General features: G+C 43.4%; 7 protein-coding genes across 7 annotated transcripts; 3 read left to right on the top strand and 4 right to left on the bottom strand.

Annotated features, from left to right (window-relative positions):
* Window positions 1-108: 108 nt before the first annotated feature.
* J7337_001863 (uncharacterized protein) lies at window positions 109-913 on the top strand (the record flags this gene model as incomplete). Its single annotated transcript, XM_044819596.1, has 2 exons — window positions 109-201; window positions 257-913. The coding sequence occupies 2 exons, from the start codon at window positions 109-111 to the stop codon at window positions 911-913; spliced, it is 750 nt and encodes a 249-aa protein (XP_044687298.1).
* Window positions 914-984: 71 nt separating this feature from the next.
* On the top strand, window positions 985-6,325 carry J7337_001862 (uncharacterized protein; the record flags this gene model as incomplete). The annotated part of the gene is made up of 4 exons (XM_044819595.1): window positions 985-1,106; window positions 1,159-2,125; window positions 2,174-5,698; window positions 5,753-6,325. The coding sequence occupies 4 exons, from the start codon at window positions 985-987 to the stop codon at window positions 6,323-6,325; spliced, it is 5,187 nt and encodes a 1,728-aa protein (XP_044687297.1).
* A 5,309-nt stretch (window positions 6,326-11,634) lies between these two features.
* Window positions 11,635-12,382, bottom strand: J7337_001861 (uncharacterized protein; the record flags this gene model as incomplete). Its single annotated transcript, XM_044819594.1, has 2 exons — window positions 11,635-11,894; window positions 11,947-12,382. 2 exons carry the CDS (start codon window positions 12,380-12,382, stop codon window positions 11,635-11,637), a joined length of 696 nt encoding a protein of 231 aa, XP_044687296.1.
* Window positions 12,383-16,199: 3,817 nt separating this feature from the next.
* On the bottom strand, window positions 16,200-18,103 carry J7337_001860 (uncharacterized protein; the record flags this gene model as incomplete). Its single annotated transcript, XM_044819593.1, has 3 exons — window positions 16,200-16,235; window positions 16,403-17,711; window positions 17,766-18,103. 3 exons carry the CDS (start codon window positions 18,101-18,103, stop codon window positions 16,200-16,202), a joined length of 1,683 nt encoding a protein of 560 aa, XP_044687295.1.
* Window positions 18,104-18,660: 557 nt separating this feature from the next.
* Window positions 18,661-18,996, bottom strand: J7337_001859 (uncharacterized protein; the record flags this gene model as incomplete). The annotated part of the gene is made up of 2 exons (XM_044819592.1): window positions 18,661-18,875; window positions 18,930-18,996. The coding sequence occupies 2 exons, from the start codon at window positions 18,994-18,996 to the stop codon at window positions 18,661-18,663; spliced, it is 282 nt and encodes a 93-aa protein (XP_044687294.1).
* A 1,231-nt stretch (window positions 18,997-20,227) lies between these two features.
* Window positions 20,228-21,157, top strand: J7337_001858 (uncharacterized protein; the record flags this gene model as incomplete). Its single annotated transcript, XM_044819591.1, has 1 exon — window positions 20,228-21,157. The coding sequence occupies one exon, from the start codon at window positions 20,228-20,230 to the stop codon at window positions 21,155-21,157; it is 930 nt and encodes a 309-aa protein (XP_044687293.1).
* Window positions 21,158-21,846: 689 nt separating this feature from the next.
* Window positions 21,847-22,644, bottom strand: J7337_001857 (uncharacterized protein; the record flags this gene model as incomplete). The annotated part of the gene is made up of 1 exon (XM_044819590.1): window positions 21,847-22,644. One exon carries the CDS (start codon window positions 22,642-22,644, stop codon window positions 21,847-21,849), a length of 798 nt encoding a protein of 265 aa, XP_044687292.1.
* Window positions 22,645-23,993: the final 1,349 nt, after the last annotated feature.

The following is a 23,993-nucleotide window of genomic DNA, read 5'->3' as shown; positions in this document are numbered from 1 at the left end:
AGGCAAACATAGGGCATCTTGAAGGGGCCAGTGCACTTGCAAGTCTGGTCAAATGCGTCTGTAATATCACCTAGTAATGTATCAATAGAAGGGAGCTCAAGACTGACAATGGCAGTGATCCTCGAGAAAGGAGTCATCCCTCCTAACGCGCTTCTTCAGAAGACTAATACAGCACTTAAAGCAGACTCATACAACATTACGGTAAGTCCGAAGTGCACATCGGGGGTATGCTTCGTGTTAATAGAGACTGCGGTAGGTACCAACGAAAAGCATCAAGTGGCCTACCGAAGGCCTTCGCCGAGTATCTCTCAACTCTTTCGGGTTCGGCGGTTCAAACTCGCATGTTATTATTGACGATGCACTTCACTACTTAAAGGATCGAAGTCTGAGTGGTGTCCATAACACGAGCCTCACCCCAAGGCCTGTAACAAACGGTTCAGGTGTCACCATCAATGGAAATGGCGCGGCTCAAACCAATGGCACCAACGAGACTAACGGCGTAGCAAATGGCCATCCGGATGTCGAGCTGCCCAAGCTTCTCGTATGGACCGCTGCCGACGAAAAGGCAGCCAAGCGCACTATCGAAGCTTACCACAGTTTTTACAAAGAGAAGGTATGGGGAAATCATAAGAAGCTCGACTATTTGGCATCTACTCTCGGTACACGCCGTAGTAACATGCTTTGGAGAGTTTCTACTGTGGTTGACGGATTGACAGCGCAAGCACTGTCGAATTCGAAGCCAATTCGAAGCTCAGAGGACCTTGGCCTGGCTTTTGTGTTCACCGGTCAAGGCGCGCAATACATCAACATGGGCTTGGGTCTGGAGCAATATCCTGTTTACAGGGAGACCCTGGAGAACATCAACGAGATCTACTCCAGCTTCGGGTGCTCTTGGAGCTTATTTAGTAAGTAAGATAATAATGATACCCAGATGCTTGCTGACGGATATAATCAGACGAGCTGAGCTGCGGCGAGAACATCAACATGCCGCAATATAGCCAGCCACTCGCAACAGCTATACAGATTGCCTTGGTCGACCTCCTCGCAAGTTTCAGTATCACTCCCAAGGTAGTTATTGGCCATTCTTCAGGTGAGATCGCCGCAGCGTACGTATCATCAACACTCTAAGGTGCGAATGAGTTCACTAAGTTGTCCTAGATATGCATCAGGTGGGCTATCTCTAGAGTCCGCTTGCAGAGTGTCCTACTTCCGTGGTCTTTTGGCTGGAAGGCTAAGGGAGGCCAACACATCATCTCCAGGCGCCATGCTGTCCATTAACTTGGCGCCGCATCACGTCCCGGATTATCTGGACAAAACACGCATCACTACCGTCAACGTTGCATGCATTAACAGTCCGCTCAATGTCACGCTATCGGGGCCTGAAGACGCCATCGACAAGGCCAAGTCCCAGGCTGATCAGGATGGTATCTTTGCGCAGAAGCTCAAGACCGAAGTTGCATATCACTCACAATCCATGAAGGCCATCGCGAGCGAGTACCTTGCTGCACTTGGAGGGCTCACTAAGAGAAAGGATGGTGCTAGCATCCCAATGGTCTCGTCTGTCACTGGTAAAAGCATATCTCCAGAGACACTATCGACTGGTCAATACTGGGTCGACAATATGCTATCATCTGTCCGATTCGCTGAGGTAGTGCATGTCATTGCAAACAAGACCTCAGCCCGCAAACTTGGCTTGGGCAACATCACTGATCTCGTCGAGATTGGTCCTCATCCAGCTCTTCGAAGGCCCGTGAAAGACACCATTGATGAGCTGGCTAGTGCGGCAAAGGGAGTAAGATACACCTTTGTCTTGCATAGATCTCACCCAGCACCGCAGACCACTCTAGACCTTGCTGGACAACTCTTCTGCCAAGGCTATCCCGTTTCGGTCTCGGCAGTCAACCAACAAAGCACGAAAGAGAAGTTCCTTGTTGACTGCCCCAAATATCCGTTCGACAGATCACAGCGATACTGGGCTGAGTCACGTCTAAGCAGAGACTTTAGGCTGCGGGAAGCTGTCAAGGGTGAGTTGCTTGGGGCGAGGGTGTCTGACTGGAACCCACTTGAGCCTCGATGGAGGAACTTTTGGAGCATTGACTCATCCCCTTGGACTAGAGACCACAAGGTAAGTCCTATCGTAACGCTACCGTGACACTGCTGACGTAGACCATAGATCAGTGAGACTATTCTGTTTCCGGCATCTGGCATGCTACTCATGGCTATCGAGGCAGCTCAAGAGATGGTTGCATCAGACCGTGCTGTCTTTGGGTACAATATTGAGAAAGCTGAGTTTTTGAACCCCATAATCGTGCGAGAGACTTGGGAAGATCGGCTCGAGACGCAAGTCCGCCTACGAGTTGTCGACAAACAACAGAAGACAAAGTATGATGTTAGTATCTTCACTTACTCGCGTAACGAGTGGGTTGATTGTTTGACTGCAAGCATTTCGGTCGAGTATCAGGACACCGACAGGAACGGAGAGCGACGAGTAAACCACGAGCACATCCGGTGTCAGTATCAGAGTGTAGCTCAGACGTGTACTTCGCCTATCGACTCTCGTGTCTTCTACCATGATGCAGCAGCGGTTGGACTGCAATACGGTGATTGGTTCCAGCTCATGCGCAACATCAAGTGGGATGGTAAGACCTCAGCTGTGGCCAGTGTTGATCTGTCACAGTCGAAGTTCAACATCAAGAGCCTTGTTCATCCGGCAGTCCTGGACCAAGCCTTTCAAGTTCTTCGAGCCAGCTCAGGCCAACAACCCGCAACCAATGTCCCCGTAAGACTCGAAAATGCATGGTTCTCCTCCAAAGTATGGACGACACCTTCGGTTCAGTGGATCTCTGAAGCGACGCCAACTGTCCATGGCTACGGGGAACAGGGCAAGGTGGTTGCTTTGAGTGAGGATGGAGAAGTCCTCTGCTATATTGGACGTGCACTTACATCAGCTGTCTCGGGCGGAATGACCCAAAAGGAAAAGAAGCTGGTCTACTCCATTGAGTGGAAACCGCAGTTTAGCATGCTCGACTCCGCCCGACTCACACGACTATGTGCCGCTAATGCTGTGCCGAAAGACGATAGCGCTGTCCTGGAGAATCACTCGAAGCTCTGCCATACACTAGAGATCGTTGCTGCTCGTGTACTGAAGCATATCGACAACTCTAAAATTCCGGCCGAGTTGCAACGCCATGTCGAGTGGATGGAGCACCACGTTAGCAAGCTATCCGCCGATCATCAGGATGAAGCAACGAAGATCAGTGACGAGGAGCTCGAGTCTCGCCTGGCGGAGGTTGACTCTGTCCTCCCAGCGTGGAAGCTATACACGACGTGTGCACGAAAGCTACCCGAGATTCTAACCGGAGAGCTAGACCCTCTACAGGTCGTCTTTGAGTCTGACCAGGCCGATATCTTCTACTCCGATCTCTTCAGGAACCTCTGCGCAGATGGTCAACTCAACTATCTACTTGACTTGGCGTCACACGAGAACCCAGCTCTGAGAGTTTTAGAAGTCGGTGCTGGCACAGGTGGTATGACGGGACATGTCATTTCGGCTCTACAAGAACGTGAGAAGCGGACTGGAGGACTGGCGTTCTCAGAGTATACATACAGCGACATATCGCCCGCCTTCTTCGAGGCTGCGAGTCAGAGGTGGCCAGACCTCAAAGCGCAAGACCGCATCACTTTCAAGACACTCGATCTGGACCGTAGTATCGACAGTCAAGGCTTTGAGCCTGGGTCTTATGACTTGGTCATCGCAGCGAGTGTGCTCCACGCAACTCCATACCTAGAAGCCACTATACGCAATGTTCGCAACGCTTTGAAGCCAGGTGGTCGCCTGATCCTCCTCGAGGTTATCGACCCCGATGATATCGCCACCAACTTCATGGCTGGCCTTGTGCCAGGCTGGTGGGTTGCTCGCGAGGAGTGGAGACCCCATTCCGCTGCTGTACCGGAACATCTTTGGGATAAGTGCCTCAAGGACAACGGCTTCTCGGGTAATGACTTAGTGATTCGAGATTATCAAGATAATCAGTGTCACATTATGAGCGTTATTGTCACCACTGCTAGTGAAATTGAGCAGAAGGTTGATGAAATGGTGGACAAAGGCCGTTTGGTGATGCTCATTGGCAACGAGGCGTCAACGAAGGAGAGGGAGCTTGCAAATCAGGTTCGCGAAAGAGTCGATACTAAACTAGGGCGACATGTTACTGTCGTTCCCTTCGTGGTTGGCACATTTCAGAAAGAATTATCCAATTTGACAAGTGATGATCTGGTCATCTGCCTCGCCGAGGCTGGAGACAAACCTCTTCTCTCAGCTCTCTCGGGAGAACAGTTCAGATGTCTCCAGTTCTTGACCAGCAAAGTCTCCAACCTCCTATGGGTTACTTCGCCAAACAACAGGAGCACAGAGTGTCCAGACTATAGTGTCGCTCAGGGCTTCTTCCGTTCCATCCGCGCTGAGCAGCCTGATACTCATATCGTCACACTAGCAATAGACGGAGAGATGGCTCAAGCTTCACAGGCAGGGTTCATCTCAGAAGTCTACAAGGCAGCATTTGACACTAGAATGCCGTCAAAGGAGGTCGAGTACATCGTTCGAGATGGGGTCATCACTACAGGCCGCGCAATTCGAGATATGGAAACTGATACCGCACTACGATCCCTTGTTTCGAAACATCTACAACAGAAATCCTGGGGCGAAGGGCCAGCGTTGAAACTTGGTATCAGGCAGCCAGGATCACTTGACTCACTTCAATTTGTAGAAGACCAGTCGCATGCTGAGGAACTCGGTCCTCGCGATGTCGAGATCGAAGCATTGGCCTGGGGTCTAACCTCTCGCGATCTCGATATTTCTCTTGGTCACCCTGACAAGCGAACCGAGGAGTTCGGCGGTGACTGCGTTGGTGTTATCACTCGTATTGGGAAGAAGTGCAGTAATACCATTCGTGTAGGAGATCGCGTCGCTATGGTTTCTCCTGGTTGCTTGAGGAAGTATCCTCGCGCCAACGAAGTCTGCGTTTTCAAGATTCCCGACTCGCTCAGCTTCAAAGATGCGGTCTCGCTCACACTTCCCGGCTTGACTGCATGCCATTCTGTTCTCAATCTTGCTCGGGTACAAGAGAATGACAAAGTCTTGATTCACTCGGCTGCGGACAGTGCAGGTCAGATTGCAGTCATGCTTGCCCAGAAGATGGGTGCTCAAGTGTTTTCTACTGTGCCGACAACGGCTGAGAAGCAATCCATAAGTGATACCTTGGGCCTGAATGTAGAACATATCTTTGACAGCAACTCCCCATCTCTGACTGAAGATATCAAGAGAGTCACTGGAGGAGAAGGTGTTGATTTGTTGCTCGACTGTTCCCGGGACACGCTACGCACATTACTGTCTTGCGTTACTGATGGGGGACGTGTCGTTAGCCTTCATATTCGGGATAATTCAGAAAACTCTACCATGGCCGTCGAGATCTTGTCAAGAAATCTCACCTTCTCGTCCAATGACATGTTGCGTCTGAAGCCCAAGGTACTGCGCCAGCTGACAGAAACGATGATGCAGCTCCAAGCGGAGGATAAGATCCAACCACCCCAGCCTTTGCCAGCCTTGAAGATATCCGATATCAAAGACGGCTTCAAGCAACTGCAAGAAGAGAATACCGTTGAGCGTGTGATAGTAACTGCAGAACCAGGAGATGTAGTTCCGGTAAGTCAATCTCAGTCCAACTCCCAAAATGTCACCTGACTCACAGTTTTATAGCAATTTGTTCAAGACCGCCGCCCATGGACGTTCGATGGCGACTCTACCTATTTAGTAGCTGGTGGATCTGGAGGTCTCGGTCGAGCCATTATCAGATGGATGGCTGATAGGGGCGCCAAGCACCTTATTGTCCCCTCTCGATCTGGAGCAACATCTCAAGCAGCAGCTCATTTGGTGGCAGAGCTGACATCCCGCGGAGTCAATATCGTTGCTCCAAAGTGCGATGTGTCTGTCCGAGAAGATGTGGCACTCATGCTGGAAGAATGCTCTCAGACCATGCCCCCTATCAAGGGCTGCATCAACGCCGCAATGGTTCTGCAAGACGCCAATTTTCAGAGTAACATGACATTCCAGCAGTGGAACCTCACAATGCGGTCCAAGATCAACACCTCCAAGAACTTGCATGAACTTCTGCCCAAGGACCTCAACTTCTTCATCCTCCTGTCCTCTCTGGCTGGTGTCGTTGGTCAGATGGCCAGTGCAAACTATGCCGGTGGCTGCGCATACCAAGATGCCCTGGCCAAATGTCGTCGAGCGCAGGGAATGAATGCACTGTCTCTTGATATCGGATAGATGAGCAACATTGGCATCATTTATAGCACGCACAGCAGAGGGGCATATATAAGGGTTAAAAGAGCCTTGATTTCTCTTATATAATAAGGGAAGCTATACTATATATATATAAAAGAAGCGCTAATCCTTATTAAGTAAGCTAGACTAATTAGGGCTACCCTATCTTTTAATATACCCCCTAATTAAAGCTATAATATTTAGAAAAGGCTTTAAGTAATTATATTATATATAGTAAAATATAAAGTAAATATTAAAAGTACTATTATAGTACTTAATAATAGAAAATAATTATAAAAACCTTTTTAGCTTTTAAATTACTTTTAAAAAAGTATAAATACTCCCTTTTTATTTTATAAAGTAAGACCTTTTTTCTTTATTTTTTTATTAAAATAGTAAGTTATTTTTTAATATAGTTTTTAAGTATTTTAACTCCTATTTCTTAATACCTTTTTTAGCCTATAACCTCTTTTTTTATACTCCTTTTTATTATATAATACCCTTTTTTATACTTTATATTTAACTTAATTAATATTAAGTAAGAACTTATAATAGCTTTTAAGCTTTTTATAAGGGTAAGTTATTTACTATAGCTATAATATTAGCTAGTAAGGGGAGTAAGCTTACTTAGCTTAAAGGTAAATACTTTACCTTATTCCCTCCCCTTTTACTATCTTTATCCCCTGCTTTAGTTATATTTAAAAGAAAAAAGCTTATTTATTATTATACTAAATAATAGGTTTAAGTAAGCTTATCTTTCCTTTTTACCTTTTAATATACTTTAACTTATATAAAATAATCTTTATAAGGCTAATTATTTAAATTAAAAAGAAAATAGTTTTCTTTTTTATAATTATAATAATTATTTAAAGATTATTAAATTTAATTTACTTCTTATTATAGTCTTTATTAATAACTATTATAAGCTTTCTTATTTTAGTTATATTCGCTTTTATATTATTAGTAAAGGTAAACTTAAGCATTATAAGGTCAATCTAGATTATCGCGTAAAACGCTGTGCCTTTATTATTATTCTAGTTATCTGTTCTGTTGTTCTTAGACTATTAAAGAGGTAATATAGGTATATCCTCTTTTTTATAGCTAGCTATAATAATTATATTACCTATTAGTATTCCTAGTAATTATAGTAATAACTCTAGGCTTTATAGTACTTCTTATATACCCCTAAAGGCTTCTAGCTTAGTCTATAGTTATATATTTAGTAACTTGCTTACTTTAGTTATTATAAAGCTTTTAGCTATTATATTAGTATTTATAATACTTTTATTATTTCCTTTAGCTTTAGGCTTACTTAGCTTTAGTATTATTTCTAGGGTCTAAAGTCTATTAGTAATTTAAATTAGTATATATTAGTTTTAGTACTTATTAGCGCTTTTTATAAAAATAGCTATACTTTCTTTAGTTACCTTTACCTTTAAATTTAGACCTTTAAAATATATAACTTAAATAAGTCTATTTAGTAAGTTAATCTTATTATTATCTTCTTTTAAGTTAAGGATTTATACTTTAAATACCCTTTTTAAAAGCTTTTTTATATACTTTTTCTTTAATTAGTAAAAGATATACTTATTAAACTTAATATTTTAAGTAATTACTACCTTTTTAAGCTAAAATATTTATATTTAGTATATATTATATATTATATAGCTTACTAAATACTTAATATAACCTTTAAAGCTTATTTTAAATGCCTTTTTATATATCCTAGCTTCCTTATCTTAATTTAATAGATAAGCTTAGTAACTATAGGCTTATATACTACTTTAATTAGGTCTAAGGTCTACTATATACTCTCTTATTTATAATAGCGCTTTATACTTAAACTAATTTTATAATACCTTTATAAAAGTTTACTATCCTTTAATTACCTTTAAGCTTATATTAAGTAAAAAAGTAGTAATTTATATACTCTCTAGCTATAAGGAATAAAGTAATTATATTTTATTAAGTATTATATTTAACTTTTCTAATACTTCTTTCTTTATTTATTTTGCCTTACTATTAAGTTCTTTTATATAAAGTAGTATAAGCTTTATATCTATACCTTTAAATTATATTTATTATAGAAAGTTAATATTACTTAATATATAGATTATAGCAGGCTTATTATTACTATATATTTTATAAATAACTAGTCTAAACTAGCATTTTACCTAGTATTTAAACTAAAATAGTATATTAAAGACTACTAATCTTCTTTTATTTTTTAATAAAATAATATATAATTAGCTACTAAATTTATCTTTTATTACTAATAGGTAATTTAAGCTATTATACCTTATTTTATATTCTTAAAGGTTTTAATAAATCCTTTAAAAGGGTCTTAAGAAGCGATCTTCTAGTAAGTAATAATTAATAATTTATATTATATATATTTAAGTATAGGTCTTATAGTTAATATATACTATTTTAATAATTTATATATTTCTTCCCTTATTTATAAGCTTTTTAAGCGCTTTTTTTTTTAAGTACTTTAATCTTATATATTATAAGGCGCTACTACTATTATAGGCCTTTCTTTTATTTTTTAATAGTCTCTTTACTCTAGAAGTAAAGAAATACATTATACTTACTTTATTATATTAAAGAATTACTTTATTATTAATTAGAATTATACTTTTAAGTATTAAGTAATTAATAGATAAATAAGCTAAAATAGACTTAAATTAAAGTACTAAAATATTATATTTATATTATAGTTATAAAAAGATTATACTTTTTAAGAAGTTTCCTTATTTTAAAGAGTAATTAAACCTTAAATATTATACTCTTAATAATTATAAAAAGGCTTTTAATATAATATTTATATAAAATCCTTTAATAATAATAATATTATTAAGGGTAAGTAACTAGGTTCTTGCCTTTACTAAGCTATTTAAGATCTTTTAGATTACCCTAGTCCCCTTTTTTAAGATTAAAAAGCTTATATCCCTTACTTTTATATAGTTACTATTTATTAAAATAAAAAAACCTTTTTTAAATAAAGCTACTATATTTACTAAGTAAGTAATATTATAGGTATTTAATAAGGTACTTTATATAAGTAGGTAAAAGGGTCTTTTATAAGTAATATAAAGCTATATATTATACTTAGCTTTAGCTAAAATATTAGGTAATAGGATAAAGTTTATTAAGTTACTAAAATAAGTAAATAAACCCTAGTTTCCTTAATCTTATAAGCTTCTTTTATTACTATTTCTTATAACTTTTAGCTTAAGCTATTTTTAAAAAGGCTTATTAAGCTCCTTATAGATTTACTTAAGCTTACTATTAGAAAGTTTTTTAATATAATAAGGGGCTATATTAGTAATTATATAAATAAAAAAGGCATATTCTTTAGCCTTTTACTAATAGTTATCTTACTTATAAGGGTAATTATTATATTTCTTTAGCTTATCTATATAATTACTAAGGGTTATATAGACTAAATAGCTTTTACTAAATAGGTTTTTCCTAATAACTATATATAGCTTACTAGCTAGCTCTATAAAGGAAGTTTCTTTATTAGTTTTCTTTTTTTTAAAGAATATATTTTACTTAATTTCTACCTATAAAAAGGCTATCCTCTTTTTAACTACTTTTAAAAAGTAATTAACTCCTAGGTTTCCTAAGATCTTAAAGATATAATAAAGTCTAGCTTATATATAAGCTTCTTACTATTATAGTAACTACTATTTAAGGCTTTATTAAGCTTTAAAAGTATTATTAAAGACCTTAAGATATTTTTAAGTAATTTCCCTAATTATAGTTATTATACTTAATACTAGATCTTTTTTTAAGCCTTAAAGTAGCTAGTAAATTATATAGCTTTCTAGGTAATCTTCTTTAACTTAAGTAAGTATAGAAAATAGGATACTAAAGTTAATACTTTTTATAATATAAGCTAGGATTTATAAGTATTTATTAGTATATTACTTATATTATCTTTAAATATATTATAATCCTAAGAAGGATATTTTATAGAAAATCTTTAAATTATTTATAAAGGGTTTAGAAAGCAGTTTTTCTTTAACCTTAGTAATAGCTATTTTAATCTTATACTCTATAAGCTTCCTTTTAATAAAAATATTAAAGTCTTTAACTAAAGGTTCTTATAGCTTATTAAAAGCCTTATTAATATACTTAAAGTTAATTTATAGCTATATTTTATATACTTTAGCTTATAATTTAATCTTTTAAATCTATAAAATCTAATTATCTAGATTATAAAGGATTATATAAGTAAAAGTATATAAAGTGCCTTACTTATTAATAGTTATACTTTATAAACTTAATAATCTTTTTAAGGATATTAGTTTTATAAAATAAAATAAATAAATATATATTAAGTAGTATAATAAAGTTACTAGGTCTTATACTTACCTAAGCTTATAATTATAGTATATATAGTAAAGGGGTATATATAAGGGTTAAAAGAGCCTTAATTTCTCTTATATAATAGGGGAAGCTATATTATATATATATAAGAGGAGCGCTAATCCTTATTAGGTAAGCTAGACTGATTAGGGCTACCCTATCTTTTAACATTATTGCTGAGAAAGAGGACTATCAGCATCAGAGACAGACCTCAAACGACATGCAGCCCATCGACGACATAGAGTTATTGGCTTTGCTGAATTTGTGTTGCGACCCGAATAATCCAATGGAGTTACCGCCATTGTCTGAGGGACAAGTTCTCTTTGGTCTACGAACTCTTGCGGATATCCTGAGTGAAGGCCAGCAACCACCAGCTCTACTCGAACGACCTCTCCTCAGTGCATTCTCATTCTTAGCAAGCAGCAGCAATACTCCAGATCAAGCAGTTGACCACTCTGAGAACGCGAGAGATACCTTCCAAAAGTCTTCAGATACTCGAGAGCGACAGCAAGTTGTTATACGTGCCATAGCTGCCAAGCTTGCGCGAGCCATGTCCATCTCGCCTGATGACGTTGAGCCAAGTAAACCACTGTCGTCGTATGGAGTAGACTCACTGATGGCGGTCGAGTTGAGGAATTGGATCAACAAGGAATTTATCTCTACGGTGGCCGTGTTTGATATCATTGGCAGTACGTCTATCGCTGGGGTTGCAGAGGTCGTCGAGACGCGAAGCTCGATTCAAAGAGCCCTTTCAATTTAGAAAAGTTGAGCCTAAGGCTATGAGTCTGTTTTGGAGTGGATGAGGTATAAAGTGCTTTATGATTTAACGCACGTAGTGTTAAATTATTGATATCAGATTGTTGATCTCTATGTGAGCTCAAGTTTGGAATCTCAACCTGCCCAACTGTCCTCGCTCCATCTTCCGAACCAACCTCTTACTTGGCAATAATAAGTTCGCCAGTTGGCGTGTGGTTGATGATGATGTTGGGTCCGCTGTTGGCAAAGTCAATGCGCAGTGGATTCCTTATTTTGGCGACATCCACTAGCTGACCGACTTGCAAGCGCTGACCAAAGGAGATGTAGAAGACGTTAGATGGTTTGATCTGGTACCGATTGCCGGGCTCAGGTCTGAAAGTGGCGATGGGAGAACTGCTAGAGTCATTGGGGGAGCCAGCCACGCCGACGAAGAAGTTATCTAAAAGTCATGGTCAGGTGCTTGTGTCTGGCGGTGGAAGTTTAGTGCTCACTCTGAATGGCCGTTTCAACGGTGAAGTCATTGCCCGTATCGATCTCGAAGGCGTTGATGAACGCAGACTGCGGTGGCTGCGATCTATCAAACGAAGGGGCCCACCCACCATCAACACTCACCATGTTCAGAGTCGTTCCGGGGTTCAGACTGCCATCATCGGACAGTGAGCCAAGGTTCACTTTCTTCGTCTGCCCGATCCCAACTCTAGCTCCCTCCTTGGGGCCGCCCTTCCACTTGCCGACTATAGCGTGGTAGTTCTCCAACATCTCAAACTGAGCGTCGGCAGAATCGAATATGACGTCAGAAGCTTGGTACACGTTTGTCCAAATGCTAGAGTTGGAGATGCCAGTGACCTCCGGCTTCTCTGTGAAGAGGGTGTAGTTTTGATAAATGCCCGATCTGTTGTTGATGACGATTGTGTACTTGTTGACCATTTTGGCGGTGCTCAAAGGGTATCAGGAAGGGTTGGGGTTTGGTAAGAGATAATGAATGAGGAAATAATCTGAGTGAGAGGCTGAGTTGTGAGTGATGGATGTTACTGATCGATCGAGGTCTTTATATACTGTTCTCTGGTCACTCATTGAACTATCCAATGCTCTCACTATCAAAAGCTATGGTGAATGTTGTTCTAGACGCAATAAGCCATGGGAGGCTGGCGCATCAGCTGCAAGCTAGTCCGCACCATTTGCTCACTATGCCCAAAGTGGAGGACAAACACTCTAAGCGCGAAGCTGAAAACTGCATATCTCTTGAGCTAATTACCAAACTATTTGACTCGTATAAACTACGGTCTAACCCCTCATTTAGTCAACTTGCGTCTATTCCCTCTCACTCTGCAGAATCTCCCCTTTCCATCTACAGCAATCCCCCAAGCATGAAAAGACCTCTCTCTTCTAGACGCACACGTGGCTCCCACTTCGTCATGGTCGACGAATGATAAGCCGCGCAACATCACAATCACAAACTCCACAAGCAGCACTCAAAGCTACGCCCTGTTCGCCGCACGCCAAAGATCACACCGGGTATACCGGTGATCAGCAACAACATCATCCTAGTCCTGCGGGGCGTAGCTAGTGCCTCTGGCCAAGCGTACTTTACGCTTCCCAAGTCTCCCTTCTACGCTGTTTGCGGGACAAGCTACGGTGGTGATTCTACGGTCGAGACTACCGTCGAAGTTCTGGATTCAGGACCTGTTGAGGTTGGGCATAAGGCGGATGTCTCCTTAGCCGTGAATGGCTGGTTTTAGTTCCTCGCAGGCGCTATCCTGACTATCTGGGGATCTTCCCCCGCTCCCGTGTTATAGCGTCTAATTAGCGCAACGAAACAGATGACCAGCTGTCTCATCAGGACAAAGCGCAATGGATTGGTTCCGAGAACAGAGAGGCTTAAACCTTCTCGGCTGATGGTTTCCAACAACGGGATCTCCGCGATCGGCCGGACGGCCCGCCATTAGTCTTGGGGCTTCACGCGCCGATGAAGCAAACATCATGAGAGAGAAGTATCACTTGGAATTGGTAACAAAAGGAGTCCAGATGAAGTCCAGGATCTTATAAAAGATTCATTGAACTGATAGCGGGGACAGTTTTAGAAACTGAATTCGTACAGGGCCTGCTGTGTCTACCTCGACTCTATAGCCGGCATGGACTAACCCCCGGTTCACTTGTGCTCCAAGAAACGGGGTTCACGGTAGTAGCTACTCGAATGAAATTGATTTATAGATTATTTTAAAGTAACCAAAGTTCATCGAGTCTTTATACATAAATACCTTAAAAGAATAGTAGTCACACTTAGAAGTGGACAAGAATTGAACAAACTGTAATGCTTTCTGCTACAGCTTCATAAGAATGTTTAGCATGCATTCTTGACAAGTCGGTCCTAATATGATACTGCCGTAGGATTATCTGCCTAAGCACTATAGATGGTGTCAGAAATGCTCGTAATTCCTCTTGATCAACTTACTCGAAACGCCACGCTGCAATCTCAGTTCTTTCCACGGCATTGCTGGCTAGGTAAGCAAGGACGGCCAGGCTTATAAGGACCAGGCTTCGGGTTTCCATGACCCTCCAGGCTATTGTAGTTAAGGGTTCCGCCATCTGGAGCAGCGACAGGCATTGCCAAGGCGCCTGAGACCATGGCGAGAATGGTAAGAGTGAAGAACTTCATATTGAATGAGAGACTTGGGTGAGCTTCCAAAAAGAATGAATGGGTGAGATGTGATACGAGCTTGGGGAAAACAGTGACAAATGCGATATAAATATCTTTTCTGGCGTCGTATTGTTTTAAGATGACAGCGGGACCGTTAAACCTTGTAAGGCTTGACAGCTATGCGTGTGGTCTCGGGAACGAGATATTGAGTTTTGATATATTAGTATGTGTTACGAGTCATGTCGTGAAAATTTAATTCGGCTCAACGGTTATAATTGCCGAAGTTTATAGCATTGTCTGTGCTTCGTAGGTGGTCCAGTGATAGCTATGTAACATAACCTCAACAGGTATGGCCTGATTAATTGTTAAATTATATTCATCATCATTGCCGAGAATCCAACTACCCAATCAACCTTCAATATCCACTATCTCCACTCCATGTTCCTGTTGAATGATCTCACGACTCGTCGTCAGCATCTGGAGGTTCTCGCAAATACCCTCCGTCGGCGACCCCAATTTCTTCATTAACCGTAGCGCAGGAAATCGAACACTCAAATCAGGACATTTCATTATCGTAAAAAAAAGCATGGGAGTATAGGCCAGCTCAAAGCTAGACTGCTTAGTGGACCTTTCACTCTGCCAACTCGCTAGTTGTAGCACCTGGCGAAATGTCCCCATATGCTCCTGGTATCGGAAGTCGGCACTTAACTCCAGATAAGAGAGTTTGAGACGCATAAACAACGACCTTTCTTGAGCTTGGTATAATAGAGATGTCGTATCGACATTGAGCTTTTCGAATAGCGTTTGCCAGGTTTGTAGATGGGTGCCGACGGTGTTGTACTCTTCTGTCATGTCGAAGACGACTCCGCGATGTCGCATGTGGCAGAGTCGCACCACTCGGTTGAAGATATCGTCCATCATGTATTGTGCATCTTCCATGCAATAAAACTTGGTTGGAATCATGTATGTCAACGCTGGCATGCTTTCGCTCTCAATGTCCTCGGGGCCAAAAAGCATGGGCACGGCGGTCAAGCGTCTGAAGACAGGCATTAAATACCGTCGAGCCCAAGGATTGCTGCACTTTTCCATAATCGCTAGACCATGTTGACAATGCTGTAGTGCAATCTTGTTATTGGCAAGAAGGTACTCAACGCAAATAAACAAGATACACACAAGCAACACCAAAGGCTCACTGTGGATCGTCTTGAGACGCTGAATAGCCTGTGTATAATGCTGCAAAGCGAACCTCTCCGTATACGGCGCCACACTCTTCCCCATAGAAGATTCAAACAGCGAGCTTATCGATAAGATGGTATGTTTCACAACAGCCTCCGACTCGCTCAGCTGCATCACAAGATGGGTCCAGAAGTAGCCATCCCTGGCGCTCGACAGCCGCGGCGAAATAACGCTGTGGAAATACCCAAGCGCCCTTCGCTCCTCAAGGGGCAGTAAAGATTGCGAATCGATAGCAGCGACGCGCGGCAATAGCATCCGACCTTGCGCCACATCTCGCGGGTTGATCTTCTGCATAAGCGCGTAGCCGTCGCATTTCCGACCAGTGCTTGTACAGCGATGACAAGCGGGCTTTTTCTCATCGCATTTGACTCTTCGAATTCTAGAGCCAGATTCGTTAGACCGCGGGAACTAGTGTTTCAGAGATTTGAGATTCTGCTTACTTGCATGTTAGACAGCCTGTCTTTACCTTGCAGTGCACTTGTCGCATGTTTCGAGCCGATGATGCTTGCTTGGCGTAAGAACGACGGAGAATTGTTAAACGAGGACGCCAATGATGTGGTGGTCTAGACGCGTTGGAAGGATTCTGGGCCTGCTTTTAAGAAATGCGGTTTTCGCTTGAGGTTTTTCGGCGGGTTCGGCGCTGGTAGGAATACCATCCTTGCTCATGTTGCTCTGTAAAATTGACGACAGTTGGGATCGACGGGTGAGCTTGACCTTTTTGGGAGTTAGGTGTTTCAAAATGCGAGCATGCCAATGAGAGCGGTTCGCTTGTCTTTGTATGGGCCTGAGCAAGGATATCTATATCCGGGATGCTTTGACATGTGCTCTAGGTTAACCAACCAGTGTATTTCCTCGAGATAATTGAGATACTCACCGAACGAACTGCTTATGTGCGGGGCGGTTTGACTGGTTTGTTGTTATACTAAGCCACCATTTTGTAGAATATCATGTTACATAAAAGTGCCGCGAAAGAACCCACTAAATACTTTCACAATGTGGTACCACAAACAACCAGCGAATCTTATCAAAAAACTGATCGAGTTCGCCCATAACCAGATACGGAAGAACCATACTTTATGCCAATATGAATCTCCAAGCCACCACAAGATTTTGAGGCTATCGTTCAAGACAATAAGACAAACGAAGACATTTGAGAAAATGTATGACGCGAGTAGAATCGTGCGAAACTCCATCATGGCGTCTGCTACTGCGAGGACCTGGGGGCGCTTCCTCTCATGGCTCACTGTCTCATCTTCAGCAGTCGCTCGAGCCAGTGCCTCTTGGTACTCCCTGTTTCTCGCTTGTGGAGTTTCATCGCGCTGGGTCGCTGCGGATCGAATGTTTGGATCTTGGTCGGAAAATGTGAATCGCCTCTCGATGGTCGCTGGCCTTGGCCCTTCTTGTCTCTGGCCCTCTTCGGTATCTTGATGTCGACCTTTCCTCCCCCAGCTGACATCATGTGTGTTGCTGAAAGCGTAAATATTGAGAATGTTGACATAAGAGGATGATATAAAGAGGAACTGAGCAAAAGAGGTGAGGAGATGCCATGGGTCAAGTGCCAGAAGAGCGCTGAGGATATAGACGCCGAAAACGGAGAACCCAGCAACGATGATGGTGCTTTGGCCAATGTCGGCATAAAACTCCCCTATATAGGCGTAGTTACTCGACCCAGTATCGTCGGCCTTGTAGTCTGCGACCCGTTTAACCAGATAGATCAAGTTCATGATTAGATACGCCTGAATGAGTCCAAAAATAGCGAATGAGATGATATAGCTGATCCGATGATTCCTTGGACGACTTCCAAGGGCGAGTATAAACTGGAACAAGACAGTCGCCAAGTACACTATCTGAATGACAGCGTTGACAATTGGTGTTGCTTTTCCAAAAGGGAATCCACCAGTTGGTGCATCCTTCGGAGGGTCTCCAGAGATGCTGTTGATCGTGAATGTCGTGAGTAGAAAAGCCGCGAGTGAGAACCAAGCCAAGACAAGAGCCAGAACACTATGAAGGAGAGGTATGAAAAAGGCCAGCTTGCGCATTCGTGTGTGATCAGACCTCCACAGATGTCCACATCTCTTCAAGACGTAAATAGTCGAGAAGAAAGCCCCATTGAGCCATCTTCGCCTTTGGTTGATGAAGTCGGTTGTCGTCATGGGAATGTCGGTAGTGGCGGTGACTGGGACATATTTCAACAGCCAGTGAGTGTTTGGTTTGCTAATTATCCTGAAGCAAATCACTCTATCGTCTGCAAGATGGCGATTGAGGTTGACAGGGGACAGGAGGTTGACAGGGGATAGGGATAGGCGCTCATTATGGCCTTGGATCCACGTTGGGTCGCCGAGAAGCATATCTTCAAGTGGTTTACCAGCACTGCCAACGTATCTATACAGTGATAGCTGTCAGAGACAAGAAGACATTCTGCTGAGAAGTACATACCTATAGGCTGAGCATGCTCCTGGCAGTAGCGACAGAAAGCCCGTTGCAGACTCAAACGTCCGATCGAGCAGGAAACCAACCTTGTACTCAAAGTTCTGTGCTGCGACAATCGGATTGAGAATGCTCAGCCAGTTTCCACCCAAGGAGCAGGAGATCTCTCCACAAGCTGCCGCAAGCCTAGGCTCAAGATCAAATTCCTTCCAGAGCTTGAAAAGCGCCTGCTTTCCCAGTTTCGTACCTACGTCGAGATGGACTGTGATGTTGGGTTCCAGGACCCTAGCGAATCCGTTGTAAAGCCACCGGTACGAGTTGAGCTTGCCACAGTTTGAAGCCTTCATGAGTAGCATCAATTGTACTGGGAATTTCATCGAGCGCGACCCATCAAGGCTGGGGGCGTCAATGTGGTCATCTGGATGATCTTCGCAGCCCAAATGGGTTGCCAAATGAGACGAAAACTCAAACTGTAAACAAACGTCGATACGCGTTAGACAGAGTCCAAGACTCATCATGTATTGTAAGATTGAGGACAGACTTACAAGATGTCCCGTCACTTCCTCTCCCTTCTCCGTTGTCTTTTTGCACAATCCATTTTGATAGAGCCCAATAGTAGTGAGTACATCGAGAACGCCGGGATCCACCGACTCAAGACCATCAATGAGAATACAAACCACGATTTTAGTCCAGGATTTCTTTCCCCATACTTTTGACTGTGTACGAATGTTTAGATACCAGATGTTCTGGACAACACTCAGCAAGGTACGGCGAAGCAGATGTTTCGGTTCGTTGTAAACTGTAATGCCCACTAGAATTTCTGTATAGCGCGGGTGCTGAAATCGCTTGGGCCGCAGATCATGTTTCTCATAAAATTCTTGAGGGTCTGTTGAAATTGCTGTATCTATGAAACGTGCGCGTTAATGAAGACTTCGACTAGTGCGAGGCGAGGGAACCTACAGGTTAAAAGTGCCATCTCAAAGAAATCCCATCCTGTCATTGAGTCGGGGTCGAGCGCGGCATCTGCAAGGTCTGAAGGAATCGGCACGTGGACTTGAGCATCCGGGTCATGGCCAAGGGGAGACGATGCGGGGCGATATCTTGCGAAGGGGTGCAGTTCTGTGCCTATCTCAGTTAGCTGATGAACGATAATTGTCCGATAGAGACACGTACCATGTTCAGGATCTTCAGCGTAGGTGGGAACCTGCGAGAATAGAGGTGCCCGATATGACATTGACATCGCGATTCCAAGCAAAACTTCGAAGGTGACTGTATGAAGTGAGGGCCTCGCTATATCTTTAGCGCCAAGTCACCTAGCCTAACCACTCCACAGCTGGGTCAGACGATGTGTAGTTGAGAATCCAGACAGTTGACAGAAAGTCTATTGTCTATTTTGAACGGTCGGGGTGCCCTCAAATATGTGAGCTTTGTTTCGAAAACTTGTCAAGCTGCGTATTCCAACAGTGCCTCGACTGCGTTATTTGTGAACCGTGCGGCTGAGAGCTCATGTTTGCCTCGTTTTGTAGTCTGCCTTATGAGTTCCATAGATCCAATCACATTGAGGATCTACAGCCACATCCAGATTGACAGAATAAGTGACGCCTAGTTTGCACCACCCTCACATGGATTATTTTCTTCCCACTTACCCCCCAAGATGAAGGGGGTCAGAAATCTGGTCGAGACCGACACGCGGACACTCTCAATGGCTCTTTTACGCCACCTTAGCAAAATACACCCTGTGTCGCTTCATGATTGGTTTGGGATCCATGTGATACAATAGAGGCGGTGTTGCCTCACTCATTTTGTTTCACCACCCACGCGCTGCGTAATTTGTGCCGCAGCCCTTCCGACCACCGTGTGTTTTCATCCATTATTGGGAATAGCTCGACATTTTCCACCGGTCGATTCACTACTGCGCAACTCACGAAGTCGACCCGCTGGATGCTTCGAAATGGACTCGTATCAGCTTTTGAAACGAAGCTGTGAGGAGTGGTCTAAGTACCCGAGTAATCTGTTGCGGCCTGACCAGCGAAGGAACGACCTTGAGAATTATCGTCTCGCTTTGGACGCGTCTGAGCGACAACTTTTCCAGGCCAGTACTGAAGATGTTCATATCATCGAGCCGAGCGATTCTCCTAATGGTAAATTTACCAGATTACCTCAATTCAACGCATCTGACTGGCTCAAGGCTATACCGAGCAGACTATCGCGAGTCCCATTGCTTTGCGAAAACATCTACAGCAGAACCGCAAAGACCCCCAATCTTCTTTCATGTAATTACCGCCACTCACCAGAATCCACAGACACGGGATACTAACTCGCGAAGCTTCATACACTCTGATGGTGTACGAACTCAATTGAACTGTTCACGTGAAAGCTTCGCCTCCTTGTGTTCATACTACCAGATCCGAGCCAGCTTCCTGGGTACTTTGTTTTCCTTCGGATACAGCAATGAGCCACAAGACTACCATATGACTGGTTTCGACAGCTACGATACCCTCGAGAATCACCAATCAAGTGTTCTGGAGATTCCGCAGCTTGGCCGTTCTGGTTTGGAGCATGGCATCCAGTATATGCTGCGATCTGTCGAAAAAATTCCTGATGGTACGGGGAACACAACGTGGGATATTCGTCAGATGGCTGTTTATCACAAGTTCGATTTCATACATGGAAAGGCATTTTGGCTGAACATCAAGACCGATAATAGCATGTCTAGAAGGATTAAAGAGGCAATGGCAGAAGATCCGATCATTAATTCCGCGTTGAGTAAGGACATATCCGGCTCCTTTGCTGCAACACTGCGCACGCATCTTGTCCATCTTGAATGGTGTGACAAGTCTTCGAGAGAGTACATCTACGACATACATGGCGAGATCCGGAAGACGTTGAAGGGTTTCAAGGAGGCTCAAACTGGCAAAAAATACGATATTCACTCTTCGTCGCCAGTAGAGCACGTTGGGAGTGGGATGCAGCCCAAGACTATCGAAACCAATGGTCTACGGCACTCGTTTTCCCGCCGACTGACTGAGGAGATCGAGGACCTTACAGACCTCGATAGATTGCCGTTCAGAGAATCTGAGAAGCTCGACTCCTACTTTGAGCAACTAGAGACTTTTTCACTGGTGCTACAACTCCACAGGCAGACTTTGCGCGACATCGCAGATCATTACGAAAGCTTGGCTGCGCGCGATAGTCTGCCGAGCGAGATGGTCACAAGGTCCTTCTACAGCGACTTGGACTCATTTTCCTACCGGATAGGTCGCATCCAAAAGAACTTGGAAGTCTGTGTAACTCAAGTCAAGTTCCTGATGTCTTGGCTGCGAAAGGAAAGGGAGCTGGTAGGACTGTTCATTTCTGTCAATGAACGCACAGTGCTGACTCCAACTTGTCTTCCAGTTTGACGAATTCTTGCGTTATCGCAGCGTTCAAGCTAGTTGCTTCCTGACCAAGACCTCGCATCTTCACCTAGACAGGATGCAGCAAATTGCGCACAAGACTCAAGAGGAAACGATTTCTATGCATGTCATAACCCTAGTCACGTTGGCGTTTCTACCTGGAGCCTTCGTAGCTGTAAGTTTATCCATTTTAGTATACTGGACACAAAGCTGATGCATAATATCGCTTCTAGAGCTTCTACAATATTCGACCTGCCACCGGTGATGATTCACAGTCATTCAGCGTTATACCCGAAGTAAGCCGCGTTGCATTGGATCTCTTTGTAGGGACAATTCTACCACTCACATTTATTACTATCTTGTTCTCGTATTTCTTTCTTTCACGTTCTAGAGGAAGTACAGGAATAGGACCGCATAGAAAATCTTCACTGAAGCATTGAATTGTGTGTAGGTGGCTGCAAACAGGAAACAGCTAATACTTAGAAAGTTTCATAATATCGATCTTTGCAGGGTACTGGGCTTTTAGCAATGGGCCGCCACTATTATCATCATATCTATCTCGTTCTCAAAATGACCAATAATCAAAAAATATCAACTAAGCAAAATAGCAGAACAATACACAATCTGTCTATATCACCTTTACTCTCATTATCACTCCAGTTGCCTTACTATTCCCTAGTGTCTTCCTCCTTTGCTTATGCTGATACAACTTCCTCATCAAACAGGGGCAAGCACTCGACAGAAACATATGGCTGAGGAGCATTGCCTTCCATATCATCCATCATTTCCCCTTGAACGAGTCCATCATCTATGAACTTTCTCTCTTTATTCAAGAGGTTAAGCCGCCGAACGCAACGATACTTGTTGACCCGGTACCCTACCACAATATCAGAAACCGAAAACTCGAGGCTGCGGTTATTTTCACGACGCATGTTCCCGCTTAGAGCAGCCCCCATGCCTGTCCGTGGTTCCTGTACACCGAGCTGTCCTTCGGCCTCTGCCTGACTTGTCTTGGACTTGTTGTACGCCAAACCTTTCGCCACCTTGAGCCCAGTGATCATGTAGAACACAAAGGTCCACCGAGAAGTGCCTTCAAGTACTAGCTGGACCTGGGGGATGGCGAAGCTGGCATTAAGGTATTCGTCGTCAGGATCAAAGTACGTGGTCAAGACCTCATCGCAAGTGATAGTGTTCTCTGCGTCGCTAGAGCCTGAAATGGCCGCTGAACCCCGGGTATAGTCACTGAAGGCTTTGACCCAAGCCTCAAACTTCCCCTCTCGGACCTTTGAGCAGGTTTCGCAAAAGCCACTCTGGGGAACTGGAGCATATTTCAGTTCCTCTCGGATTTCGATACGGTTTGACCGGTTCAAAGCAGCGCGCCCAAAGCTGAGATCTGTGAATATCGCGCCCAAGAACAAAGGACCGTTCTCTGCTGCTATGTCGAAGCGTGGAACAGGATGATAAGTGTTGTTGCCCCTTGTAGTTGATGCCATGGTCGGTTTATCTGTGGCTGGAGAACGTGTGACTGTTATCCCAGCTAAGCTAGGACTCTAAAAGTGTTATCCAGAGGAGAACTTACGCTTAAATGACGTACTCAACATGGCTCATCGTAGTCATACGGGGGCTGGGCTGAGCTTGCGAGGCCTCCGGGCGTAAAGGTGACACGCTTAGCGGGGAGAAACATGCATAAGAAGATTCATATTTTGAGCCAATGGCCTCTGTTCACACCTGCATATTCTCAGACTTGTCATAGTGGCGCTGCTATCTGTCCCAAAAGAGAAGGTTTTGCGATCCAATGGTAGGGTGTATCGTGGTTGGTGAATGCATGACTGAATATGCACTACGAACGTCAGCATATGCAGTTGGCGCAACACGAATTCGCCAGACTTTTAGCTCAGTATACGATTTTTTTACAAGTTGACAGCAGATGAGATATGAGTATCTAGTCTGTGCAATTCATATCGATAATCTGTCTTTATGTTTTTACTAGGCCCAATGCACGAGCAACTCCCTAAAGATCCCAGCCACATCTTCATTACTGCCATTTTCACCCCATAGCTGGTTACTCCAAGGCTTGATGTAATGGTATACCCCCTTTGCCTTGCCGTTGTCTGTCATTTTGTAGCGAAAGAGCTTCCGCATCGGCCCATAGGCCTGAAGATTGTGGACTTCATCCGCGGAGAGATTTCCCCGAGCAAACTCCAATATATTCGCCGCCATAGCCGCTGCAATTGGAGTAGCGAATGAAGTTCCCGAGATGCAGCGCTTTTTTCCATTCCAATATGACTCGATGTTTTCACCAAGGGTCGCAAAGTTATCGTTCTCATGCTCGGCTGATGGGTTCATGTCGCGATTTGTGTTACCGCGTTGATTGGTTGTGTGGATACAGAAAACCCCAGGATGATTAGCTGGCCAAGGCCTAGATCTATTGCCGCCAGAATTAGAGGCAGCGGCGAATATGAGTTTGCGATTCGACACAAGCTTAGTTAGCACTTCATGTAAGCGCGGAGAAGGGCATGATTGCCCAAGACCGAAAGACAGGTTGATGATATCGGCGTTCTCTCCTGCCCATTCGAGAGCCTTGGGAAAAATGCACATTAGTAATAATATAGGATATCGGGGAAGTAGGCATACCTTGGCAAGCTGTCCAACTTGGTCTTCTGAGAAAGAACGTGTATTGGAGATCTTGGCAATATGAACTTCGCACTCTGGTGCATGGCGTAGCACCAGTCTAGCGACGTGTGTTCCATGGCCATGCTTGTCTTCCCAATCGGTCTCCTTACCGACGAAACTTCGACGATGCCGAATTCTTCGTTCAGCGTTAATAAAGAATGGATCATCG

The sequence above is a fragment of the Fusarium musae genome, chromosome 1 (assembly GCF_019915245.1).
Source record: "Fusarium musae strain F31 chromosome 1, whole genome shotgun sequence".
Taxonomy (NCBI): Eukaryota; Fungi; Ascomycota; class Sordariomycetes; order Hypocreales; family Nectriaceae; genus Fusarium; species Fusarium musae.
Note: the sequence above shows the minus strand (reverse complement) of the source record. Positions and strands in the feature narration are given on the sequence as shown.